The 25,584-nt window shown below is 36.9% G+C and overlaps 2 protein-coding genes and 1 non-coding gene across 3 annotated transcripts in view; 2 read left to right on the top strand and 1 right to left on the bottom strand.

Annotated features, from left to right (window-relative positions):
- MTMR8 (myotubularin related protein 8) overlaps window positions 1-25,584 on the top strand; it is a 165,557-nt gene that overhangs the window by 87,031 nt on the left and 52,942 nt on the right. Inside the window, exons 9-12 of the mRNA XM_061177893.1 lie at window positions 1,998-2,123; window positions 2,983-3,032; window positions 5,704-5,904; window positions 8,403-8,531. Coding sequence (XP_061033876.1) covers window positions 1,998-2,123; window positions 2,983-3,032; window positions 5,704-5,904; window positions 8,403-8,531 — 506 coding nt within the window. The remainder of the gene's footprint in view (window positions 1-1,997; window positions 2,124-2,982; window positions 3,033-5,703; window positions 5,905-8,402; window positions 8,532-25,584) is intronic.
- The window catches only part of ASB12 (ankyrin repeat and SOCS box containing 12), a 116,181-nt gene continuing 99,089 nt past the window's right edge, over window positions 8,493-25,584 (top strand). The window contains exon 1 of the mRNA XM_061177894.1: window positions 8,493-8,531. The gene's annotated coding sequence lies outside the window, so the exon portion shown is untranslated. The remainder of the gene's footprint in view (window positions 8,532-25,584) is intronic.
- LOC133082778 (U6 spliceosomal RNA) lies at window positions 10,430-10,533 on the bottom strand. The gene has a single exon (XR_009699005.1). It is a non-coding gene; the product is annotated as a U6 spliceosomal RNA (small nuclear RNA).

Below are 25,584 nucleotides of genomic sequence, written 5' to 3'. Positions count from 1 at the left end.
GACATTGTTATCCCCTTTCTCTTTGAACCATTTTTGTAGTTCTGACCTTAATCCCACTGCTACTTCCTGGTTCTCTTTCTACCTTTCAGGCTTCTTTTTCACAAGCTGACTCCTATAATAGCCCGCCCCCCTTCCTCTACTTTCCCTTTAAACGTTACTACTTTCTAAGGTCTTTCCTTTTCTCACTTTGGTCTCTGCCTGGACAGCACCAGCCATACACAGTTTCCACTACCATCTCTGTTCATATAGTGGTCAAATCTATACTCTGGCTCAGATTCCTCCTTCTCCTGAACTCCAGACCCACATATGCAGTTGTCCACTGGATGCTCCATTAGATGTCCCTCAACTACCTCAGAATCTCCATGGCCCCAAATGAAATCTTATCTACTCCCAACACCAACTAAAACTTGTTTCTTCTTCTCTGTTCACTGTTCAGGCTAATGGTACTGTAATCCACCTAGTTACTAAGTGACACATTTAAGAGTCATCTTTGGCTTTTCCTTCTCCTTCATTCCACATCCATTCTCTTACTATGTCCTGTTAAATCTTCATTCTTAACATCCCTCTTCTCCTTTTCAGCCCCACTGCTACTGCATTAATTCAGGTCCTTGTTGCATTTCACAATTTTAGTAACTCTTTGACTGGTTTTCCTAAATCCAAATTTATGTCCTCTATTCTCCTACTGTCACCACAGTGAGTACATCTGATCATGGCACTCCTCTGCTTTTAACACTCCAGTGACTCCCTGTTGCCACCAGATAAAATGCACACTTGTCAGTCTGACCCTTGCCCTCCTGGCCAGACCTGTCTCTCCTCACTCCCTCACTCCCAGCCTAGCCTCAACCACCAAGCTAGTTAAGAATTCCTCACCTATGCCTCGCATCCTTGCCTTTGTACATGTTGTCATATTATGCCCCTTGCCTGGAATGTCCTTTCCTCCTGGTCCATCTGACAAATGCCTACTCATCTGACAAGACCCACTTTAGTTGTCTCCTCTTCTTTAGTTATTGTGTGCCTTTGTTGTACCTGGTATTAACTTTTATTGTTTTGGTTATCATTGGTTTGTAGTCATTCATTTAAATGTTTGTCTTTTTTTGTGTACCTAGTGCACACAATAGTGCATCTTGTGTAGTCACTCAGTAATTATTGGCTAGGTGAGTAGATGAATGAATGAGTGAATAAATTTCCTTCTCCTTCCTCACCTGAGAAAATCCTACATTTTCTTCAAGGCTCAAGCTTCCCTGGCTCCTACAAAAGGATATAGTTACTACACATTACCCTATAGCAGCAGTTTTTCCACTGCATTGTATTTATTTATTTACCTTTGGTCACCCTGACTAGTTTGCTCATTGAAGTCAGAAACTGAGTCTCATCTTTGTATCTCTAATCCTTAACACATACCTGGCACAGAGGTATACATAATTAAGTGTTAGAATGAATAAGTGAATGCTCAATATCTACCATTGCCAAAATTGCACAGGTTGAGTAACTGCCCATATTTTTACATAGTTCTGATTGTACAGAAACTGACCTAAGACAGATAAACCTCTCCATCGTAAGTTGGAAAGATTTATATTAGTAAGGCTAAATGGCTAAAGCTTCCAGAGGAAATTATTGTCAGGTCTGGGACTGGAATGCAGAACTGTCCTGTCTGTTTTTGAGCATGAATTCTTCCTCTTGCCCACTTCTCTCTCTGAGAATTGAGAATTGATCCATGTCTTCTTCAGAAGTTTTATGAATGTAGACCTCCTTTTGTTTTTCTTTTTACCCTGTATCATGTGTTGATTTTGATTTTCTTTTCCTTATTAGGTAAGCTCACCTTCTGTTACACTCCTTTATTTTCTTTGTCATTCCCATACAGGTTGCTAGTATTTTGAGAAGAAATTAATGTAGCCCAGTAAGACCAAGTTCTCTGCTGTAGGGATGGTAACCCTATTTATTAACCCGGCATACTATGAAAAATTGTCTATGCTACTTTTTGCTTCTTGTCTTAACAGGCAGTGAAGGTAGAAAAGACCAGTGTCTTAGTCCATTGTTCTGATGGGTGGGACCGCACAGCACAGGTCTGCTCTGTGGCCAGCATCCTCCTAGATCCATTTTATAGGACATTCAAAGGACTCATGGTAAGAGAACAAGTGATTGGATTTTACTTTGCACAAGTGGGAGATTGTGAATAGGTCAAAAATAACTCTCAGCCAACTTGTTTTCTACAAGAAAGAGGTCTACAAAAACAGCTCTGTTTTTCAATTTAGCTTCTTTCTACTAAACTAGGCGTTTACAGTCTATATACTTTCCATTGCACACTCAACATAGTTTCTTACCCATCAGAAGATAAGTTGGATGTAATAGGCTGATGTAAGGGGTAGGAAAGGCTCCAAAAGTTTGCAAAGTTGAATGGATGACTTAAATAAGCAGACTGATGGGCTCATCATCTTCAACATCAGCTGTCTGGATGTCAGACTCATGATTTTTTTCTGGTGCTGAATCCAGGGTTTCTTAGTTTGTCTTTCTATGAAACAGAACTCACAGTAGGAGTTTATCCTCATTTTTTTTTGGAAATGCTTTATTTTTTTTAATGGTTGAAAATGTGTTTATATCAAGATTTGTTCCTGATATAAACTCAAGTACTGCCTTTGGATTCCTGTTTTTTCATAGGTTGAATGTAATATGTTTATCAAGATTGCGTTTAGTTATGGCTCAAATGGCTTGTCACACATTATGTAAAAGCCAAAAGAAATGTGACAATGGATACAAATCCAGAATAATTTCTTCTGAGAGCTTTGAAATTTGAAGGCAGCCTGTATAGGCTTTTAAATGAAATCCAAGTTACTTATTTATCATTTGGGAAATTAACTTTATGATCAGTTCAACGCAAATTTGTACAAAGTCCACTTCAGCAAAGTGTTTTGATATTTTATAGGTATGGTTAATTAATTTTATGGTTTTCCTAATGCAAAGTTTTCTTTTTGTATAAAAATGAAGATCCTGATAGAGAAGGAATGGATATCCATGGGCCACAAGTTCTCCCAAAGGTAAAAATATTACTTTAAAGGTAGAGGCTAAAGAGAATTTATTAGGGTGAGATTTATCAAAAACCCCAATATGTTCTTGTGAAAGAAGGAAGAGTAGGTTGAACATGGCATAAATCTCTTTTCATCAAGAAACACATATTCCAGACACTATGCTAAGGGACTAGGGCTACAAGGGTGACTAGAATATCATATCTGCCTTCAAAGTGAGCAAATGATTATATCAAATTGTTAAATATTTCAGGGAAGAACAGACATCACGGGCCACAGAGGAAAAAGTGCTTAACTGTTTTTGAAGAAGACAGGATAGCCTTCCAGGAATAGGCATTCAGGCAGAGGGAATAATATCTAAGACAATGTACCTTTTAACCTTGTATAAGAAGAAAAGGCATGTGCGGATTTCTGTTCTTTGGTAAGAGGTGGATGCAAGGACTTACATTTATTTAGTGACCTAATGCTGCTATAAGCCAAGCAGCCTCACTGAGACTTTATGTGTGTTGTGAGAACAATAACAAATGTTTACCGAACACCTAACAGTATGCTGTATACTATATCAGACACTGAGCTGGTGCCAAAGGCACATAAAATGTGAGTTTTACCCTCAAGGAGGTTACCATTCAGGTCTTATTCTCCTGCATCGGTGTGTATCCATTTAATTTCATTTGATTGTCGCTCTCTAGCTATTTGGGTCCATCCATTCATTCTTCCTTTGTCAACAAACATTGGGCCAAGCAATATGCCAGGTTTTAAGGAGACTGTATTAGATCAGATATGGTCTCTGTCCCTTCTTTTATAGAAAATAAAATCAATGATGATAGTATAGTATGATAAGTGCTAAATCAAAGGTAAACATATACAAGGGAACCTTACCTATTCTGGGCAAAGAAAGCTTCCTAGAACTGATGGCATTTTAGAACATTAAGAAGATGAGGTTGATTCTATTTTTAGTTTTTGAGAAATCTCCATAATGTTTTCCACAGTGGCTGCACCAATTTACATACCCACCAGCAGTGTAGGATGTTTCCCTTTTCTCCACATGGAGACTACATGGAATGACAGGAGGAGAAGGAACTAAGTTTGTGAGTGTCCAAGGCAGAAGTTAGGTATTTTTACTTGATAGCCTTGATCTTTTTCATTAACAATGTAGACATCAATGTGAAATGGGTTAGGGTTTAAGAAGATAGCTTAAAATTTGCAAGAGCTGTAAGGGTTAATGGGAAAACTGTGTTAAGGATATTCATAAAGGTTATTTGGGAGCAATTAAGTTCCAGCTGAGTATGGAGACTTATGGTATCAATTTGCATGGTTTTATAATTTTCTCAAGCAGCATTTATCAGTCAAGATGTGGGAGTAGAGAACATAGCTTCTTAGGCTCATCAATGGTTGGATTTTGAAGGAGAATAATGACAAAAAAAATGACCAGAAAATTGAAGAAAATGTGGAGAGAATAGTTGATGGGGCAGACCATAGCATATAGTCTGGGTAAGGAAGAAAGGGAAGCTAGTAGGAATCTGGAAAGGTGAGAGGTCCAGAGATGAGGCTGGAGGAGATAAGATGAGCAGCCTTTGGAAATATAATATATGGTGATCAGAGTAGGATATTGAGATTAAGGTTTCAAAGTGGAGGAAGGACCTTTAGCTAACATCAAGAAACAGCCATGGATATGAGAGGCTGATGTGAAGTAGAGGTAAAGATCGGTGAAGATAATTAGATTTGAGTTAGTTAAGGAACCTGCTAAGCCAAGTGTAGGTCATCTGCATCGACTCCAAAGATAAGTACTTATGACTGGAGTCAGATTCTTCAGAAAATGTAGAGAAGTAACCCAAAGATTGTGGAACACAACATTGAGGAAAGTGAACAACAGCATGACCCATAGTGGAAGTGTTTTTAAGAGAGTGAAAGGAGTAGTAGAAAGGAGAAAGCCGATCCCACTTCTGCTCTGTTTTAGGATTATTATACATGGAGAGTGGAATGATGAGCATTCTCCATTTGATTTGGGCCCCAAGAAGAAGTAGTGTCGTTGGTGAGATGGATTTCAATTAAATCAAAAGGTAGAACATTCAATGTAAAAGCTAAGGATGCCATGTTTATTTCTAGTGGAATAGGGTTTCTAATGGATGGTAGAGTTGGGAAAGAGGACATCATGGGAGAGGAAACATTAAACAATTCTGGGATGAGGTTTTTTCATTCATTTAATAAACTTATTAAATACCCTTTTCATGCCAGGCACTGTCCAGTAAACAAGATAGATATGGTCCTTGCTCACATGAAGCTAAAGGTAGCTGTTTAAATTAATGAAAATTAAATACAATTGAAAATTCAGTTCCTTAGTCACACTAGCTGCATTTCAAGTGCTTAATAGTTAGTGACTACCATATTGGACAGCACAAATATGGAACATTTTGATCATTGCAGAAAGTTCTATTGTAGAGGATGTAAAAGGAAATAGAATAGATGACCAAGGGCTTACAATCTGGATAATAGTGAAGGATGCTGGTGGCTAAGAGGTCCATTGGGATTAATGAACTTTGAGATTCTGGGTGGCATTTTGGCATTAGGCATTTCCTTACCAATGCCAACAGAGACAAAAGGTGACCTTGCTATAGCCTATTCCAAACAGTGTAATCCCTGATGTTAATCATTGTCTTTCTTTACCTTTATTTGCATCTCTCAGATGTGGCCACCTGGATGGGGACTCTAAAGAAGTATCCCCTATCTTCACACAGTTCGTAGACTGTATCTGGCAATTAACGGAACAATTTCCTTGTGCCTTTGAGTTTAATGAAAATTTCTTGCTGGAAATTCATGACCATGTTTTCTCCTGCCAGTTTGGGAACTTCCTTGGAAACTGCCAGAAGGATCGAGACGATCTGAGGTGAATTCAGTTTGTGAAAAAACACTGAATAGGGAGAGGGGATCAGTGTAAAAGAAATTTACCCACCACCCTGAATTTGGGACAGCAGTTCACGAAAGGGGAGGAGATGACAACTATAAAAATAACTTTTGAAGCATAAATCACTCAGTGTTTCCATGGAGATTCCTCAAAACCTCAGATTCTTTATCTGTGAAATAGGGATAATACCTACTTTTCAGAGCAATCCTGAGGAACCAGTAAAACAATGGATGTGCAAGGACTTTGTAAGGAATGAATTACTGTGCAGGTGTGAGTAGTCAATAGCTACAGTCCTTTATCATTTGTGTCAAAGATCAGGTGTGAGTAGTCAATAGCTACAGTCCTTTATCACTTGTGTCAAAGATCACCAAATGGCAGCTCATAGGCCAAATCTAGCTTAACAGGTATATTTTGTTTAGTCTGTGGAGTATTTTTTAAACTGTGAATAAGATGTCAACATTTAAATATCACGATATTTCACACAAAAATCCAGTTATTTTAGGATTTTTTTCCTAAATCAAAAAGCTGTTGTGCCAAGATATTCTGCAAAATCAGGAGCTCTGGCAGTACCTGACCTGCATTTTCTAATGGCAGTAATCAGCTAGAGCTGAATAACAGCTGCTCCACTTGAATGAAGCAAACTCACTCTCGTTTGCCACAGTTCTCACCCCTCTCTATAGTTTATTCTCAGCGCACTTCTAATGTTATCTTCCCAGCTCCTATAGGTGGTTGAATTTGCACCAGACTTAAAACTCTAACATCCTCACAATATATAAAACGTAAATAATTTTTGAAGTTGACAAGATAGAGTTTCTGTGAATAGTATTCTCCTTGTTTTAGAGTCAGAGAAAAAGAAATAGAGAGGGAAGTAGCTGTCGCACAACCCAACCCACTCTTGTTTCATAGCTGTTGGTTGAGTGGCAGTTAGCTCAAGTTCTCAGGCCCCTCTATGATGTATCCTGGATGAATCGGATGACATCTCTAATTCTGTTTTCTTGTCAACACAGAGATGGATCTTGCTGCTTTAACATTTGTGCTTACTTGGTAGCTTCTATGCACATTTCTATTTCATTTTGCAACTAGACCTTTCTTACCCTTTTCGCAGATGCTTTCAGACACATTCATTCTGCCTCTGACCTGCTTTTCTAGCATTAAAATCTAAGATCTTTTGCATATTCTTTTTTCCGCCCTCTTAAAATGAGGCTAATATATCCTAGACCCATTCCCCACACAAATCTGAATCTCCATGTAAAAGTACAAAAGTTGAAAATTTTAACATGTTAAAATAGTGATTGCATAAAATAAACGGAAATATCATTCATCCATAAAAGAAAAGGCATGGACTCTAGAATCAGAGAGAGTTGGGTTCAAATTTTGGCTCTGTCACCTACTAGCTATGTGACTTTTTTCAAAGTATTTTTTTGTCTCATTTTCTCATTATTATTTTGGGGATAAAATATCTCACAGGATTTTATTATGAAAATTTAATGAGGTATTTTAGGTAGAGTCTGGACCAGTGTTTCACACATAGTACATACTCAACAAATACTAGTTACCTTACCTCTGCAATATTGTTTTTCTTTTTTCAACCAAAAACAAATGAGAAAGATGGATATACAAGTCCTTTGACCTCATTGAAATGGTCTGAGGATTCTAAAAGTTTCAAGACTACAATGTTTAGGTCCTACAACCCATACCGCTTCTCTTTGTTGTCCTCCTTGAGCTTTCTTTGACACTGTGTGAGTAAATGAACTTCCCATGCATTGTTACGCAGCAGCTCTCACTGGGACAATGGATCCCATGTTTTTTGCAGTGTTAACTAAGTGGCTCCCCAAGGACTCAACTAAGGTATAAGAAGAATCAGTCTTGCAATATAAATGTCACAGTCTGTGCTGCTCACCTAGATAACTCACAAATATTTGCTAATATAAATTGCTAATTGTCTTTCACTGTCTTATACCTTCTGAGAGGAGGAGAAGCTGGCTTGAAATAAAATAAAATATAGAAAAGCCAGAAATTCACCCTCTAGTCTTTCGGTTAACTTACCAGATTTTTAAAAGCAATTCTAGATTTTTTAAAACTGGAAAGGTCATTAGTTCATAGCATCTGAGATTTGGAAGAGACCTTAAAGGTCATATTTTACAAATGAGGAAATAGGCCCAGAAAGAGCTAGGGACATTCCTCAGATTACATAGCTACTCCATGGCAGAGACTATACTCAGCATCTGTTGCTCTTCAATGTGGAACTCTTTCTAACCTCTAATTCATTTAAAGATGGGTAAGTTGAAGCCCAGATAATTTGTTACTCTATCAGTGTTCATTACCACTTATTTTCACTTTCCGTCTATCATATCCTGTCCCTCTGTCTTGAATTAGGTTAATTGTTAATAAAATTTGGATGATTATCAAGTTCAACAGGACTGTTGATTTTACTTGCTTGCTGCTTTTAATTTTTTGGCTTTTTTTTTTTTCCCTGACAGAATCTATGAGAAAACCCATTCCGTGTGGCCTTTCTTGGTTCAGAGGAAACCAGACTTCAGGAACCCTCTCTATAAAGGCTTCACTGTGTATGGGGTACTCAATCCTAGTACTGTGCCCTACAACATTCAGTAAGTTCCTAAGCTGTTCCATCCTTTCTTACAGCAAGCCCAGGGCCTCAGCTGCTTTGCCTCTCCTTGTATAGCTGACATCATCTCCATAAGCCTGGCTATGGAGTAGGACACTCTCTCCCCAGATCACCCATTCCTTGCTGCCTCTGAAAACAAGACCACACTCTCTTTGGTTGTTGTTACTTGCTGAGGGAAATAAACAAGAAACAATAGTTGATTTGTAGTAATACAACCAGTCAAGATGTAGGTTGTTTCATTCCTTTGAGTCTTTCCTTGTATATTCCTCTTCTTTCCCATCCTTTTCCCCAACAAAGAGAAGGAAAAACAGAGAAAGAGAATGTGCTGGTATTGTTTGCTCTACTTTCCCCAAAAAGTGTAAAGTATAGGGTGCCATGCTCACTGACCACAACTCAATGAGTACAAGACAGAACTGAATGCATTTATTAAGTCTAATGGTTTATTTTGTATATTCATTAGGATTTTATATATGTAAGATCATGTCATTTCTGCATAGAGATTGTTTTACTTAGTCCTTTCCAATTTGGATGCCTTTTATTTTCTTGCCTAATGCCCTGTTTAGAACTTACAGTGTTGAATAGAAGTAGTGAAAGCAGGCATCCTTGTACTGTTCCTGATCTTAGGGGGAAACCTTTTGGTCTTTCTCCATTGAGTATGTTATAATTTTGTTTTGTTTTGTTTTACAAATGACCTTTATCACGTTTAGGACATTCCTGTCTGTTCCTAGTTTGTTGAGTGCTTTTATGATGAAAGGGTGTTAGATTATATCAAATGTTTTTTCTGAATCATGTTGAGATGCAGATGACTATGTGTTATTTTCTCCTTAATTTTATTTATTTTTTATTTATTTTTTTGTTTCTTTTTTGTTTGGCCATGCCACACAGCTTGCAGGATCTCAGTTCCCTGACCAGGGATTGAATCCGGGCCACAGTAGTGAAAGCCCAGAATCCTAACCACTAGGCCACCAGGGAACTCCCTCTCCTTAATTGTATTAATATGGTGTATAACATTGATTGATTTTTCAGATGTTGAACCATCCATACTTTCCTAGGGTAAATCCCACTTGGCCATGGTGTATAATCCTCTTAATATGCTGCTGTGTTCAGTTGGCTACTATATTGTTGAGGATTTTTGCATCTATATTCATAAAGCATATTAATCTACAGTTTTGTTTTTTTGTGATGTCCTGGTCTGGCTTTGGTATCAGGGTAACGGTGACCACATAGAATGAGCTGGGAGTGTTCCATTCTCTTCAATATTTGGAACAGTTTGAGAAGGATTGTTGTTAATTCTTTAAATGTTTAGCAGAATTCACCAGTGAAGCCATCTGGTCCTGGATTTTTCTTTGTTGGGAAGTTTTTGATTACTTGTTATAGGCCTGTTCAAATGTTTTATTCCTTCTTGAGTCATTTTTGGTAGTTTGTGTGTTTCTAGAAATTTGTCCATTTCATCTGTCTAATTTGTTGGCATGCAATTGTTCAGGATATTCTCTCATATTTTTCTTTATTTCTGTAAATTCAGTAGTAACATCCCTAATTTAATTTATGATTTTAGTAATTTGAGACTTTTTTATTTTTTGAGGCCGAAATACTTTCCTTTAATATCCAAAACATTCTGTACGTAAACTGGATAATACATATTAAATGATACATTTCTATGACATTTAGGGGTTTTGGGGGCATTTTTTCCCACTTTATTGAGATATAATTGACATATAACATGGTGTAAGTTTAAGGTGTACAATGTGGTGATCTGATACATGTAAATATTGTGAAATGCTTACCACAATAAGATCAGTTAGCACATCCTCTACCTCATACAATTACCATTTTGCTGTTGCTGTTGTTATGGTGAGAATATTAAAGCTCTACACTCATAGCAAAAATATGGAACAATTCACAAATTTGCATGTTATTCTTTCACACGTGCCATGCTAATCCCTGTATCATTCTGATTACATTATATGTGCTGCTAAAGTGAGCACTCTCATTGTTTTTAATCAGTTTAGCTTAAAGTTTTATTGAATTTATTGATCTTTTCAAAGAACCAATTTTAGTTTTGTTGATTTTCTCTATTTTTTTATAATCTTTATTTCTTTTATCTCTGTCCTAATCCTTATTATTTCTTTCCTTATGCTGACTTTGGGTTTAATTTGCTCTTCTTTTTTAGTTTCATAAGGTGTAAAGTGATTTACTTGAGATCTTTCTTCTTTTTTAATGAATGCATTTACAGCTATAAATTTCCTTCTTAGAAGTTCTTTCTCTGTATCCCATAAGTTTTGGTATATTGTGTTTTTGTTTATACCCATCCCAAAGTATTTTTAAATTTGAATTTCAGATAAACAAAAAATAATTTGCTTAAAAAGCTTGGATGATATGTCTCTTTAATGCATTTAAAGACAGTTCTAAAATGTATACAGAAATGGATTTGAAAGTTACAGTTAAAAATTAAAAGTAAGAAATGGTGAATTGGGGCGTTCAAGACACAGCTTCTCTCATCTCCCTTGGTGTCATCTTCACCCAGGTGAGACCCCCTGGACATCCCTTTTCCCATGCAGGTTCCAGGAAGCAGTCAGTTAAATCACTTTATTCCTTAAAGGTCTATGGAATAGATTCAAAGGAAGGGAATATGTGGGTTGAAGGGAATGTGTGTGTTTAATTCGTTAGTAGGTGATGCCAGATTAGCCTTAGTTGTTTCTTCTTGAGCCTGACCCTCTTGTGGGGGTCACCTGCTCCTCTCTCTCTCAGCAGGAAGAGCTTGACTTCCCAGCCCAACCCCTCTACCTACTTCTTTCAGGAGACAGCCCTGCCCTTTTCCCCTGACCCGTTTTATCAACAATTTAGGGTTCTGACCAGTGCTGTGATGAGCTATATTGGAGCCTATTGCAATGGGCCTGTATCCGTGCTTCCCCTCTCCCACTACCCTGTTCTCTGTATCTATGTGTTTGTCTTCTTTTGTCTTGTTTGTTCATTTTTCTTTTTATTCCACATATGAGTGAAATCATACAGTATTTGTCTTTCTCCATCTGACTTATTTCACTTAACATAAAACCCTTAATATCCATCCATGTTGTCACTAATGGCAAGATTTTGGCTTTTTTATGGCTGAGTAGTATTCCATTGTGTATTTTTTTTGTGTGTGTGCGTGTTTGTGTGTGTGTACACATATATGACATCTTCTTTATCCATTCATCCATCAGTGAGCACTTGGGTTGTTTCCATACCTAGGCTATTGTAAATAAAACTGCAACAAATATAGGGGTTGTGTGCTATGGTAAATAAAGCTGCAACAAATATAGGGGTTGTGTGTGTCTTTTCAAATTATTATTTTCGCATTCTTCAGATGAATACCCAGAAATGGAATAGCTGGATTGTATGATATTTCTGTTCTTAACTTTTTGAGGCATCTCCATACTTCTTTCCATAGTGGCTGCATCAAGTTACATTCCAATTAGCAGTGCACAGGACTTCCTTTTCTCCACATCCTTTCCAACACTTGTTGTTTCTTGTCTTTTTGATACTAGTCATTCTGATGGGCATGAGGTGATATGTTTTGGTTTTGATTTTCATTTCCCTAATAATTAGTGATGTTGAACATCTTTTCATGTGCCTGTTGGCCATCCGTATGTCTTCTTTGGAAAAATGTCTCTTCAAATCCTCTGCTCATTTTTTAATCATATTGTTTATCTTGTTGTTGTTGAGTTGTATGAGTTCTTTATATATTTTGGATATTAACCCCATATCAGATATATGATTTGGAAATAACTTTTCCCATTTGGTAGGTTGTCCTTTCATTTTGCTGATGGTTTCCTTTACTGTACAGAAGCTTTTTAGTTTGATGTAGTCCCATTTGTTTGTTTTTTGCTTAGTCTTTCTTGCCTGAGGAAAATATCCAGAAAGATATTGCTAAGACCACTGTCAAAGAGCATACTGCTTATGTTTTCTTCTAGGGGTTTTATGGTTTCAGGTCTTATATTCAAGGATTTGATCCATTTTGATTTGATTTTTGTGTCTGGTATGAGATAGTGGTCTAGTTTCATTTTTCTTTGTATGTGGATTGTCCAGTTTTCCTAACACCATTTATTGAAGAGACTACCTTTCTCCATTGTACATTCTTTGCTCTTTTGTCATAAATTAATTGTCCATATATGCATGAGTTTATTTCTTTGCTGTCATTTCTTTTTTTTTTTAAAACATCTTTATTGAAGTATAATTGCTTTACAATGGTGTGTTAGTTTCTGCTTTATAACAAAGTGAATCAGTTATACATATACATATGTTCCCATATCTCTTCCCTGTTGCATCTCCCTCCCTCCCACCCTCCCTATCCCACCCCTCTAGGTGGTCACAAAGCACCGAGCTGATCTCCCTGTGCTATGCGGCTGCTTCCCACTAGCTATCTATTTTACATTTGGTAGTGTATATATGTCCATGACACTCAATCACCCTGTCACATCTCACCCCTCCCCCTCCCCATATCCTCAAGTCCATTCTCTAGTAGGTCTGTGTCTTTATTCCTGTCTTGCCACTAGGTTCTTCATGACCTTTTTTTTTTTTCCCTTAGATTCCATATATATGTGTTAGCATACTGTATTTGTTTTTCTCTTTCTGACTTACTTCACTCTGTATGACAGACTCTAACTGCATCCACCTCATTACAAATACCTCCATTTCATTTCTTTTTATGGCTCAGTAATATTCCATTGTATATATGTGCCACATCTTCTTTATCCATTCATCCGATGATGGACACCTAGGTTGCTTCCATGTCCTGGCTGTTGTAAACAGAGCTGCAATGAATATTTTGGTACATGACTCTTTCTGAATTATGGTTTTCTCAGGGTATATGCCCAGTAGCGGGATTGCTGGGTCGTATGGTAGTTCTATTTGTAGTCTTTCAAGGAACCTCCATACTGTTCTCCATAGTGGCTGTATCAATTTACATTCCCACCAACAGTGCAAGAGTGTTCCCTTTTCTCCACACCCTCTCCAGCATTTATTGTTTCTAGATTTTTTGATGGTGGCCATTCTGACCGGTGTGAGATGATACCTCATTGTAGTTTTGATTTGCATTTCTCTAATGATTAATGATGTTGAGCATTCTTTCATGTGTCTGTTGGCAATCTGTATATCTTCTTTGAAGAAATGTCTATTTAGGTCTTCTGCCCATTTTTGGATTGGGTTGTTTGTTGTTTTGTTATTGAGCTGCATGAGCTGCTTGTAAATCTTGGAGATTAATCCTTTGTCAGTTGCTTCATGTGCAAATATTTTCTCCCATTCTGAGGGTTGTCTTTTGGTCTTGTTTATGGTTTCCTTTGCTGTGCAAAAGCTTTTAAGTTTCATTAGGTCCCATTTGTTTATTTGTGTTTTTATTTCCATTTCTCTAGGAGCTGGATCAAAAAGGTTCTTGCTGTGATTTATGTCATAGAGTGTTCTGCCTATGTTTTCCTCTAAGAGTTTGATAGTGTCTGGCCTTACACTTAGGTCTTTAATCCATTTTGAGTTTATTTTTGTGTATGGTGTCAGGGAGTGTTCTAATTTCATACTTTTACATGTATCTGTCCAATTTTCCCAGCACCACTTATTGAAGAGGCTGTCTTTTCTCCACTGTATATGCTTGCCTCCTTTATCAAAGATAAGGTGACCATATGTGTGTGGGCTTATCTCTGGGCTTTCTATCCTGTTCCATTGATCTATATTTCTGTTTTGGTGCCAGTACCAAACTGTCTTGACTACTGCAGCTTTGTAATATAGTCTGAAGTCAGGGAGCCTGATTCCTCCAGCTCCATTTTTCGTTCTCAACATTGCTTTGGCTATTCGGGGTCTTTTGTGTTTCCATACAAATTGTGAAATTTTTTGTTCTAGTTCTGTGAAAAATGCCATTGGTAGTTTGATAGGGATTGCATTGAATCTGTAGATTGCTTTGGGTAGCAGAGTCATTTTCACAATGTTGATTCTTCCAATCCAAGAACATGGTATGTCTCTCCATCTATTTGTATCATCTTTAATTTCTTTCATCAGTGTCCTATAATTTTCTGCATAAAGGTCTTTTGTCTCCTTAGGTAGGTTTATTCCTAGATATTTTATTCTTTTTGTTGCAATGGTAAACGGGAGTGTTTTCTTAATTTCACTTTCAGATTTTTCATCATTAGTATATAGGAATGCAAGAGATTTCTGTGCATTAATTTTGTATCCTGCTACTTTACCAAATTCATTGATTAGCTCTAGTAGTTTTCTGGTAGCATCGTTAGGATTCTCTATGTATAGTATCATGTCATCTGCAAACAGTGACAGCTTTACTTCTTTTCCGATTTGGATTCCATTTATTTCTTTTTCTTCTCTGATTGCTGTGGCTAACACTTCCAAAACTATGTTGAATAATAGTGGTGAGAGTGGGCAACCTTGTCTTGTTCCTGATCTTAGTGGAAATGGTTTCAGTTTTTCACCATTGAGGACAATGTTGGCTGTGGGTTTGTCATATATGGCCTTTATTATGTTGGGGAAAGTTCCCTCTATGCCTACTTTCTGCAGGGCTTTTATCATAAATGGGTGTTGAATTTTGTCAAAGCTTTCTCTGCATCTATTGAGATGATCATATGGTTTTTCTCCTTCAATTTGTTAATATGATGTATCACGTTGATTGATTTGCGTATATTGAAGAATCCTTGCATTCCTGGAATAAACCCCACTTGATCATGGTGTATAATCCTTTTAATGTGCTGTTGGATTCTGTTTGCTAGTATTTTGTTGAGGATTTTTGCATCTATGTTCATCAGTGATATTGGCCTGTAGTTTTCTTTCTTTGTGACATCTTTGCCTGGTTTTGGTATCAGGGTGATGGTGGCCTCGTAGAATGAGTTTGGGAGTGTTCCTCCCTCTGCAGTATTTTGGAAGAGTTTGAGAAGGATAGGTGTTAGCTCTTCTCTAAATGTTTGATAGAATTCGCCTGTGAAGCCATCTGGTCCTGGGCTTTTGTGTGTTGGAAGATTTTTAATCACAGTTTCAATTTCAGTGCTTGTGATTGGTCTGTTCATATTTTCTATTTCTTCCTGGTTCAGTCTCGGCAGGTTGTGCATTTCTAAGAATCTGTCCATTTCTTCCAGGTTGTCCATTTTATTGGCATAGAGTTGCTTGTAGTAATCTCTTATGATCGTTTGTATTTCTGCAGTGTCAGTGGTTACTTCTCCTTTTTCATTTCTAATTCTATTGATTTGAGTCTTCTCCTTTTTTCTCTTGATGAGTCTGGCTAATGGTTTATCAATTTTGTTTATCTTCTCAAAGAACCAGCTTTTAGTTTCATTGATTTTTGCTATTGTTTCCTTCATTTCTTTTTCATTTTTTTCTGATCTGATCTTTATGATTTCTTTCCTTCTGCTAGCTTTGGGGTTTTTTTGTTCTTCTTTCTCTAATTGCTTTAGGTGCAAGGTTAGGTTGTTTATTCGAGATGTTTCCTGTTTCTTGATGTAGGCTTGTATTGCTATAAACTTCCCTCTTAGAACTGCTTTTGCTGCATCCCATAGGTTTTGGGTCGTCGTGTCTCCATTGTCATTTGTTTCTAGGTATTTTTTGATTTCCCCTTTGATTTCTTCAGTGATCACTTCGTTATTAAGTAGTGTATTGTGTAGCCTCCATGTGTTTGTATTTTTTACAGATCTTTTCCTGTAATTGATATCTAGTCTCATAGCGTTGTGGTCGGAAAAGATACTTGATACGATTTCAATTTTTTTAAATTTACCAAGGCTTGATTTGTGACCCAAGATATGATCTATCCTGGAGAATGTTCCATGAGCACTTGAGAAAAATGTGTATTCTGTTGTTTTGGGGTGGAATGTCCTATAAATATCAATTAAGTCCATCTTGTTTAATGTATCTTTTAAAGCTTGTGTTTCCTTATTTATTTTCATTTTGGATGATCTGTCCATGATTAGTGGCTTTTGAAAACTATTTTTGTCAAGACTGTATTCATTGTCATCAGTCATGACTGAATTCTCTTTCCATTAGCTTAGTTGTCAACTAGTGATTTGACAGAGATTTCTTTAAAAGCCAAAAATAAAAATAGTCTCCTGTCTGTGCAGATTGACTCTGTATTGGTGTATACCTTCAGTGCTTAACCAGATCATTTATAACACTTCCTTAACCATCACTTCCTGCTTGGGCAGAACCTAGAAATCAGCAACAGATGAAAGCTTAGGTTCTTGTCAGATATTTTCTGAACATGTGTCCAGCCCTGGTCATGTACCTGGCTGTGTACTTTCCCTGGTATATGCAGGAGCTTTTCAGTGCCCTTATTTTCCCATGTATCTCCTTGCCAAGCCTCTTCCTAGTCTTTTCAGTCTGTCTGCTGTTTGCCCCATATATTATCCCTTCCCTCAGGTGGCTGTGGATGGTATATTTGCCTTTAAATTTTTTGACAATGTCAGTAAGGCCACTCTAGCCCTGAAAGAGTTCTGAAGTGGACAAAAAGAGCCCCTGAACTCATCCAGGAGGAGCTACCAGGGAGGTCAAAATATACAACCACAATAATTTAATAACAATTTAATTTAATTTAATAATTTAATAACAATTTAATTTAATTTAATTTAATAACAAGGTCTGTGTTGTCCCCTCTGGCACCAGAAAGCCACACTGTTAATGTGAACTGCCATTCCCAAAGTTTCTGGTAAGCTGGAGAGTGAGACTGGAAAGCAGGTAAGTCAATATGTTATAATACTCTCTTACCAAAATTTAGCAGGTTTTTCTTTGATTAAGCCTTCCCCTGATTGTTGTAAGCTTTTGCTTAGATTTTGAAGTTTAAAATAAGTTGATTATTGCCTGCTTGATCATTGCTTTAGTGAGGGGACAGAGTTTTGGAGATCCCTACTTCACCCTTTTCAGTGATATCACCAATGATAGGTATTTTTTTGTTACCAAAAAGCGACAGAAAATACCTATTAAGGGAAAGATGTAGGAGAAATGTTTTTCCCTACTTCTCCCACTAAGTAAAACTAAAACCCCTGGATATTATAAAACAAACATTAAGCTACTACAAAAGTTGGAAAGAAGATGGCAGACCGACTATGGTCCACAGAACTAAAGGAAAACACAATGGTGAGTTCCATGCTTTTTGGTTTTTTTGTTTTGTTTGCTTTATATATTCTAGACTTGAAGCTGAAGAAGTTGGCAACCAAGAAACATCAAGGAGACAGAAGAAAAAGACATATGTGAAGCCTGCCCTCTTTAGCCAAAGGACCAAAAAATGGGCAGCCTTAGTTAGATAATAACTGTTCTCCTCCAGTCAAACACTACAAAAACAAACTGTGGCCCTACCTATCTAGCAAAGGCCAAGTAAAGAGCCTAGATTTCTACCCCCATCAAGCTGTAACAAAGCACCCAAGTGCCCCTATATCCTCTCCCCAGAGTGGTGTCAGAGAAGGTCAAGTGAGGAGCTGGGATTTTTATCCCCACCAGATACTCTCCTCCTGATAGTGTCAATAGAGATCATGTGGGGAACCTGGACTTCCACCTCCACTCATTGATAATTAGTTACCTTTCCCTCTCCCCAGTTTGATGGTATCGAAGGAGGCCTAGTGGAGAGTCATGAATTTAACTACCACCCAGCATTAATGAGACCAAACCCTATGGCATCATTAGAATTTACATGGGGAGAAGTAATGAAGTACGTCTGCCCACTCCAGCTGGGGTACTATCAGTATAACACTAGTGAGGTGCTTGAATCCCCACTCCCATGCAGCAGTACTGTGGGGGCCCTCCCCAACTTGAGTGTCAGTGGAAGCCATGTGGGGAACCTTAAACTCTGTTTCCTCCTGGCACTAATAAGAAGCACCCACATTTCCTCTGCCAGAACAGTGTCATAGTCAGCTTGCTAAAATAGAAGGTTTAAATAAGCACCAGAGTCTCATAACAATATTACCAAAATTTCTTAAGTTTCAGTTGAAAATTACTCATCATACCAAGAATAAGTATCAACTTAAATGAAAAAAGCATTCAGTAGACATCAACAGAAAGATAACAGTGATGTTAGAATTGTCTGACAAAGATTTTAGATAGCCATCATTAAAATTCTTCAACAAACATTTACAAATGAAAAAACTCAGAAAAGAAATTGAAAACATAGAACCAATTGGAAATTATACAACTGAAAAATAAAATAATAGGAATTAAAAAAAAAATACTGAATGGATAAGCTCAAAAGCCCAAGGAATCTAATAACAATTTTATAAAAATCCTTTTAGAACTAATAGGTGAGTTCAGCATGATTACAGGATACAAGATGAATGTACAAAAATCAATTGTTTTTGCATGTACTAGTAATGAAAAAAGGGACACAGAAACAAAAATGTATATACTGTTTATAATCATTCCCCTAAATATAATGCTTGAGATCCTGATTAGCCAGAAAACAATCTTAAATTACAAGAACAAAGTTGAAGGACTCACACTTTCTGATTTCAAATCTTACTACAACTCAACAGTAATCAAAATAGTGTACTAGCATATGGACAGACATATAGGCCAATGGAATAGTATAGCGAGCCTAAAAATAATCCCTCACATATATAGTCAATAGATTTTCAATGAGAGTTGCAAGACCATTCAATGGGGAAAGGACAGTTTTTTCAACAAATGGTACTGGGAAAACTGGATATCCACAGCAAAAGAATGAAGTTGGACCCTTACCTTACACCAAATACAAAAATTAACTAAAAATTGATTAAAAACCTAAATGTAGGAGCTAGACTATAAAATTTGTAAACATAGAGAAAATCTTCATAACATTAGATTTGGCAGTGGTTTCTTGGATATGACACCAAGAGTGGACCAAAAGGAAAAACTAGGTAAAATGGACTTGATCACAATTAAAAACTTTTGTGCATGAAAGCGTACTATCGGGACTTCCCTGGTGGTCCAGTGGTTAAGACTCCATGCTTCCACTGCAGGGGATACGGGTTCGATCCTTGGTCAAGGAACTAAGATCCCGCATGGCATGCCCCCCCCCTCAAAAAAATGGTACTATCAAGAGAGTGAAAAGTCAAACTAGAAAATGGGAAAATATTTGCAAGTCATATATATAGTATGAGGTTAATATCCAGAGTATATAATGAACTTCTAAAAGCTCAACAACAAAAAAACAAATAATCCTACTCAAAAATGGGCAAAGGACTTAAATAAATGCTTCTCCAAAGAAGGTATACAGATGGCCAATAAGCACAAGAAGGACAATAAGCCTTCAACATCACTGATCATAAGGGAAATGCAAATCATACCACAGTGAGATACTACTTCACACCCATTAGGATTGTTACTATCAAAAACATGGTAAAAAAGATCAATCAGCAGGGATTTAGAGAAGTTGGAACCCTTGTGCATTGCTGGTGGGAATATAAAATGATGTACTCACTGTTGAAAATAATTTGGCAGTCCTTCAAAAAATTAAATATAGAATTACCATATGGTACAGCAATCCTACTTCTAGATTTATATCCAAAATAATTCAATATCTCTAAGAACTTTCGCATACCCACATTAATCACAGCATTATTCACAATAGCCAAGAGTTAGAAGTGACCCAAATGTCCATTGACACAGAAATGGATAAAGGATATTTGGTATATACAACAAAATGGAATATTATGCAGCCTTAAAAAAGAAGGGCATTCTGTCACGTGCTACAATGTGGAAGAACCTTGAGGATATTATACTAAGTGAAATCAGTCAGTCATAAAAGGCCAACTGTTGTATTATTCCACTCCTATGAAGTATCTAAAGTAGTCAAAATCAGAAAAACAGGAAGTAGAGGGGTGGTTGCCAAGGTCTGGGTGCAGGTGAGGAGGGAATTTATGTTTAGTAAGTGTACAGTTTCAGTGTTGCAAAATAGAGTTCTAGAGATCTGTTGCACAATAATGTAATGATACCTAACACTACTGAACTTTACACTTAAAAATGGTTGAGATGGTAATTTTAATGTTATGTCTTTTTTACCACAATAAAAAAAAAATGTGACCAGGAAACATTCCATCTAACCAATCTAATAAAAAAAAGAAATACTTAAGTGACAATCTAACAAAATATATATAGGTCTTGTGTGCTGAAAACTATAAAACACTGCTGAAAGAAATAAAAGACTAAATAAATGGGAAGACATAAGATAGTCATGGGTTGGAAAACTTAATATAGTAAAGATGTCCGTTCTCCTCAAATTGTTGTATGGATATAATGCATTTCCTATCAAAATTCCAGAAAGATTTTTGGAGATATTGTCAATATTCTGAAATGTATATAGAAAGGCAAAGGAACCAGAATCGTTAAAACAGTTTGAAAAAGAAGTATAAACCAATACGTTTCATGAAGGTAGATATGAAAGTCCTCAATAAAATATTATCAAATCAAATCCAAAAATTAAAAAAAAGAATTATTGGCATCCTTTATATATTTTGGATATTAATCCTTTGTGTGAAATGACCATTTTTCTACTACACTCTTTCTTGACCGTTGGCACCCTTTATATATTTTGGATATTTATCCTTTGCAGTTACATGTGTTACAAATTTAAAAAAATGTTAATGCTGGGTAAAACTACCAGATGCTGGGGAAGATGCAAATGGCTGATTAACTCTCCTCCATGAGCATTCAAGCCCTGAATAATGATTACCTGGGCTCACTCAATAGCCATAGTCTTGGAGCAGACTTTTCTTTATGAAAAATTAGTATTGGAATGAGGTGCCATTTCTACTGTAAAGCCAAGAACAGTCCCTTGGAGGATACTGCTTCATTGTACAGAAGGATTTAAAAGACTCCCTAAGTGATGAAAATTTAAGGCAAACAGGCAATCCTTGCCAGTGAAAGTTTGTGTGTAGGCGTAGGTGTAGGTATGTAAAATGTGTGTTGCTTATCAACATTTGCCTTTTCCCTTTATGTGCAATGAGGAGATCCCTTGTTGGGATGTGCTGAGGTGGTCCCATGCATGGGGAGTGAACCAGGCTCCATGGGGAAGATTTATTCCAGCACCTCAGGAGGCTGGGGCTGGGTTCTTCTCCAATGTGGCCCACCTGGCACTGTGCTAAGCATTAGGCGGAAAGGGTTGAGTATGGGAGTGTGATCTAAAAGAGAAGCGTCCTGAGAGCTCGGGGATGCTGCAGGGGTGATTCAAAGAAAAGAGCTGAGTTAATAGGAGTATCATAGCAACCATGAACAAATTTCCTGCCATCAGAATGTGCAGGACCACCTGTAACCTCATGTGGCAGAGACACAAGCCACGGTGTTAGTGGACTGGTCGTGCTTTCTGGTTTTCTCTCTCTTCCTGGGTTCTTGCAGCAGGACCAGTCTTCTTTGAACTAAGTCCCTAGTGTTCCTGCCCAAGTAGGGTGGTTGGAGGAGGCTTCGGGAAATAAGGGGAATTCCTGTCCCTGAGGGCAGGTGGGTGCTCAAACAATAAACTGAATAAATAAAAGTGAAAAGAAAAGAATTATACACCATAACGACAGGGGATTTATTCCAGGTATGCAAGGGTGGTACAACATTTGAAAATCAATTAATGTAATCCATCACAGAAACATGCTAAAAAGAAAAGTCATAATGTCAACAGTTGCAGAAAGAGCATTTGACAATATCCAACATTCTCTCAGTAAACTAGGAATAGAAGGGAACTTCCTCAACTTGATAAAGAATATCTTCAAAAATCCTACAGATAACGTCATAACTAATGGTGAGCATCTCAAAGCCTAAGATGAGGAACAAAGCAGGGATGTCCCCTGTCACCACTCCTTTTCAAGATCATACTGGAAGTCCTAGCTAATGTAATAGACAAGAAAAGGAAATAAAAGGTATACAGATTGGGAAGGAAGACATAAACCTGTCTTTGTTTACAGATGACATGATTATATGTAGAAAACATGGAAGACTGGACAGAAAATCTCCTGGGAGTAATAAGCAATTATATCAAGGTTGCAGGATACGAGGTTTATATACAGAAGTCAATCGATTCCCTATATACCAATAATGAACAAGTAGAATTTGAAATTAATACCCAATTTAATTTAATTTAATTATAAATTATAGTTTAATTATAATTCAAATATAAAAAATATATTTTAAAATAATACCACTTTATATTAGCACTTGAAAAAAATCACATACATAGGTATAAATTTAATAAAACATGTACAAGATATACATGAGGAAATCTATAAAATTCTGATGAAGGAACTCAAAGAAGATTAAATAAATAGAGAGAGAGCCCTTCTTCATGGATTGGAAGACTCAATATTTAGTACTTCCCAACTTGATCTATAGATTCAGTGCAAACCCAGTCAAAATCCCAGCAAGTTATTTTATAAATATCAAGAAAATGATTATAAAGTTTATATAGAGAGGCAAAAGACCCATACTAACCAACACAATATTGAATGATAAGAACAATGGAGGGCTGACACTACTGAACTTCAAGACTTACTATAAACCTACAGTAACCAAGACAGTTTGCTATTGGCAAAATAATATACAAATAGATCAATGGAACGGAATAGAGAGCCCAGAAATAGACCCAGATAAATTTAGTCAACTGATATTTGACAAAGTAGCAAAGACAATACAGTGGAGCAAAGATAAACTTTTCAACAAATGCTGGAACAACTGGACATCCACATCCAAACTTAAAAAAAAAAAAGGAATCTAGACACGGATTTTATCACCTTCACAAAAATTACCTAAAACTTGATCACAGACATCTACATGTAAAATGAAAACCTATAAAACTCCTAGAGGATAACTTAAAAGAAAAGTTACATGACCTTGGGTATGGCAATGAATTTTTTTTTTGGTACTTTTATTTTTATTTTTTAATTTTTTTTAAACATTTTTATTGGAGTATAATTGCTTTACAATGGTGTGTTAGTTTCTGCTTTATAAAAAAGTGAATCAGCTATACATATACATATATACCCATATCTCCTCCATCTTGCATCTCCCTCCCACCCTCCCTATCCCACCCCTCTAGGTGGTCACAGAGCACCGAGCTGATCTCCCTGAACTATGCAGCTGCTTCCCAATAGCTGTCTATTTCACATTTGTTAGTATATATACGTCCATGCCACTCTCTCACTTCATCCCAGTTGGCCCTTCCCCCATCGTGTCCTCAAGTCCATTATCTACGTCTGTGTCTTTATTCCTGTCCTGCCCCTAGATTCTTCAGACCTTTTTTTTTTTTTTTTTACATTCCATATATAAATGTGTTAGCATATGGTATTTGTTTTACTCTTACGGACTTAATTCACTCTTTCTGACAGACTCTAGGTCCATCCACCTCTACAAATAACTCAATTTCATTTCTTTTTATGGCTGAGTAATATTCCATTGTATATATGTGCCACATCTTCTTTATCCATTCATCTGTCGATGGACACTTAGGTTGTTTCCATGTGCTGGCTATTGTAAATAGAGCTGAAATGAACACTGTGGTACAGGACTCTTTTTGAATTATGGTTTTCTCAGAGTATATGCCCAGTATTGGGATTGCTGGGTTGTATGGTAGTTCTATTTTTAGTTTTTTAAGGAACCTCCATACTGTTCTCCATAGTGGCTGTATCAATTTACATTCCCACCAACAGTGCAAGAGGGTTCCCTTTTCTCCACACCCTCTCCAGCATTTATTGTTTGTAGATTTTTTGATGATGGCCATTCTGGCTGGTGTGAGGTGATACATCATTTTAGTTTTGATTTGCATTTCTCTAATTAGTGACATTGAGCATTCTTTCAAGTGCTTCTTGGCAATTGGTATATCTTCTTTGGAGAAATGTCTATTTAGGTCTTCTGCCCATTTTTGGACTGGGTTGTTTGTTTTTTTGATATTGAGCTGCATGAGCGGCTTGTAAAATTTGGAGATAAATCCACTGTCACTTGCTCCATTTGCAAATATTTTCTCCCAATCTGAGGGTTGTCTTTTCATCTTGTTTAAGGTTTCCTTTGCTGTGCAAAAGCTTCTAAGTTTCATTAGGTCCCATTTGTTTATTTTTGTTTTTATTTCCATTACCCTAGGAGCTGGGTCAAAAAGGATCTTGCTGTGATTTATGTCATAGAGTGTACTACCTATGTTTTCCTGTAAGAGTTTTAGAGTGTCTGGCCTTACGTTTAGGTCTTTAATCCATTTTGAGTTTATTTTTGTGTATGGTGTTAGGGAGTGCTCTAATTTCATTCTTTTACATGTAGCTGTCCAGTTTTCCCAGCACCACTTATTGAAGAGGCTGTCTTTTCTCCATTTTATATTCTTGCCTCCTTTATCAAAAATAAGGTGACCATATGTGTGTGGGTTTATCTCTGGGCTCTCTATCCTGTTTCATGGATCTATATTTCTGTTTTTGTGTCAGTACCATACTGTCTTGATTACTGTAACCTTGTGGTATAGTCTGAAGTCTGGGAGCCTGATTCCTCCAGCTCCGTGTTTCTTTCTCAAGATTGCTTTGGCTATTCGGGGTCTTTTGTGTTTCCATACAAATTGTGAAATTTTTTGTTCTCATTCTGCGAAAAATACCATTGGTAGTTTGATAGGGATTGCATTGAATCTGTAGATTGCTTTGGGTAGTATAATCATTTTCACAAGGTTGATTCTTCCAATCCAAGAACATGGAATATCTCTCCATCTGTTTGTATCATCTTTAATTTCTTTCATCAGTGTTTTATAGTTTTCTGCATAAAGGTCTTTTGTCTCCTTGGGTAGGTTTATTCCTAGGTATTCTATTCTTTTCGTTGCAGTGGTACATGGGAGTGTTTCCTTAATATCTCTTTCAGATTTTTCATCATTAGTGTATAGGAATGCCAGAGATTTCTATGCATTAATTTTGTATCCTGCTACTTTACCAAATTCATTGATTAGCTCTAGTAGTTTTGTGGTAGCATCTTTAGGATTCTCTATGTATAGTATCATGTCATCTGCAAACAGTGACAGTTTTACTTCTTCTTTTCCGATTTGGATTCCTTTTATTTATTTTTCTTCTCTGATTGCTCAGGCTAAAACTTCAAAAACTATGTTGAATACTAGTGGTGAG

The sequence above is a fragment of the Eubalaena glacialis genome, chromosome X, assembly GCF_028564815.1.
Source record: "Eubalaena glacialis isolate mEubGla1 chromosome X, mEubGla1.1.hap2.+ XY, whole genome shotgun sequence".
NCBI classification, from domain to species: Eukaryota; Metazoa; Chordata; class Mammalia; order Artiodactyla; family Balaenidae; genus Eubalaena; species Eubalaena glacialis.
The sequence above is the reverse complement of the archived record's forward strand: the minus strand, read 5'-3'. Positions and strand labels throughout refer to the sequence as shown.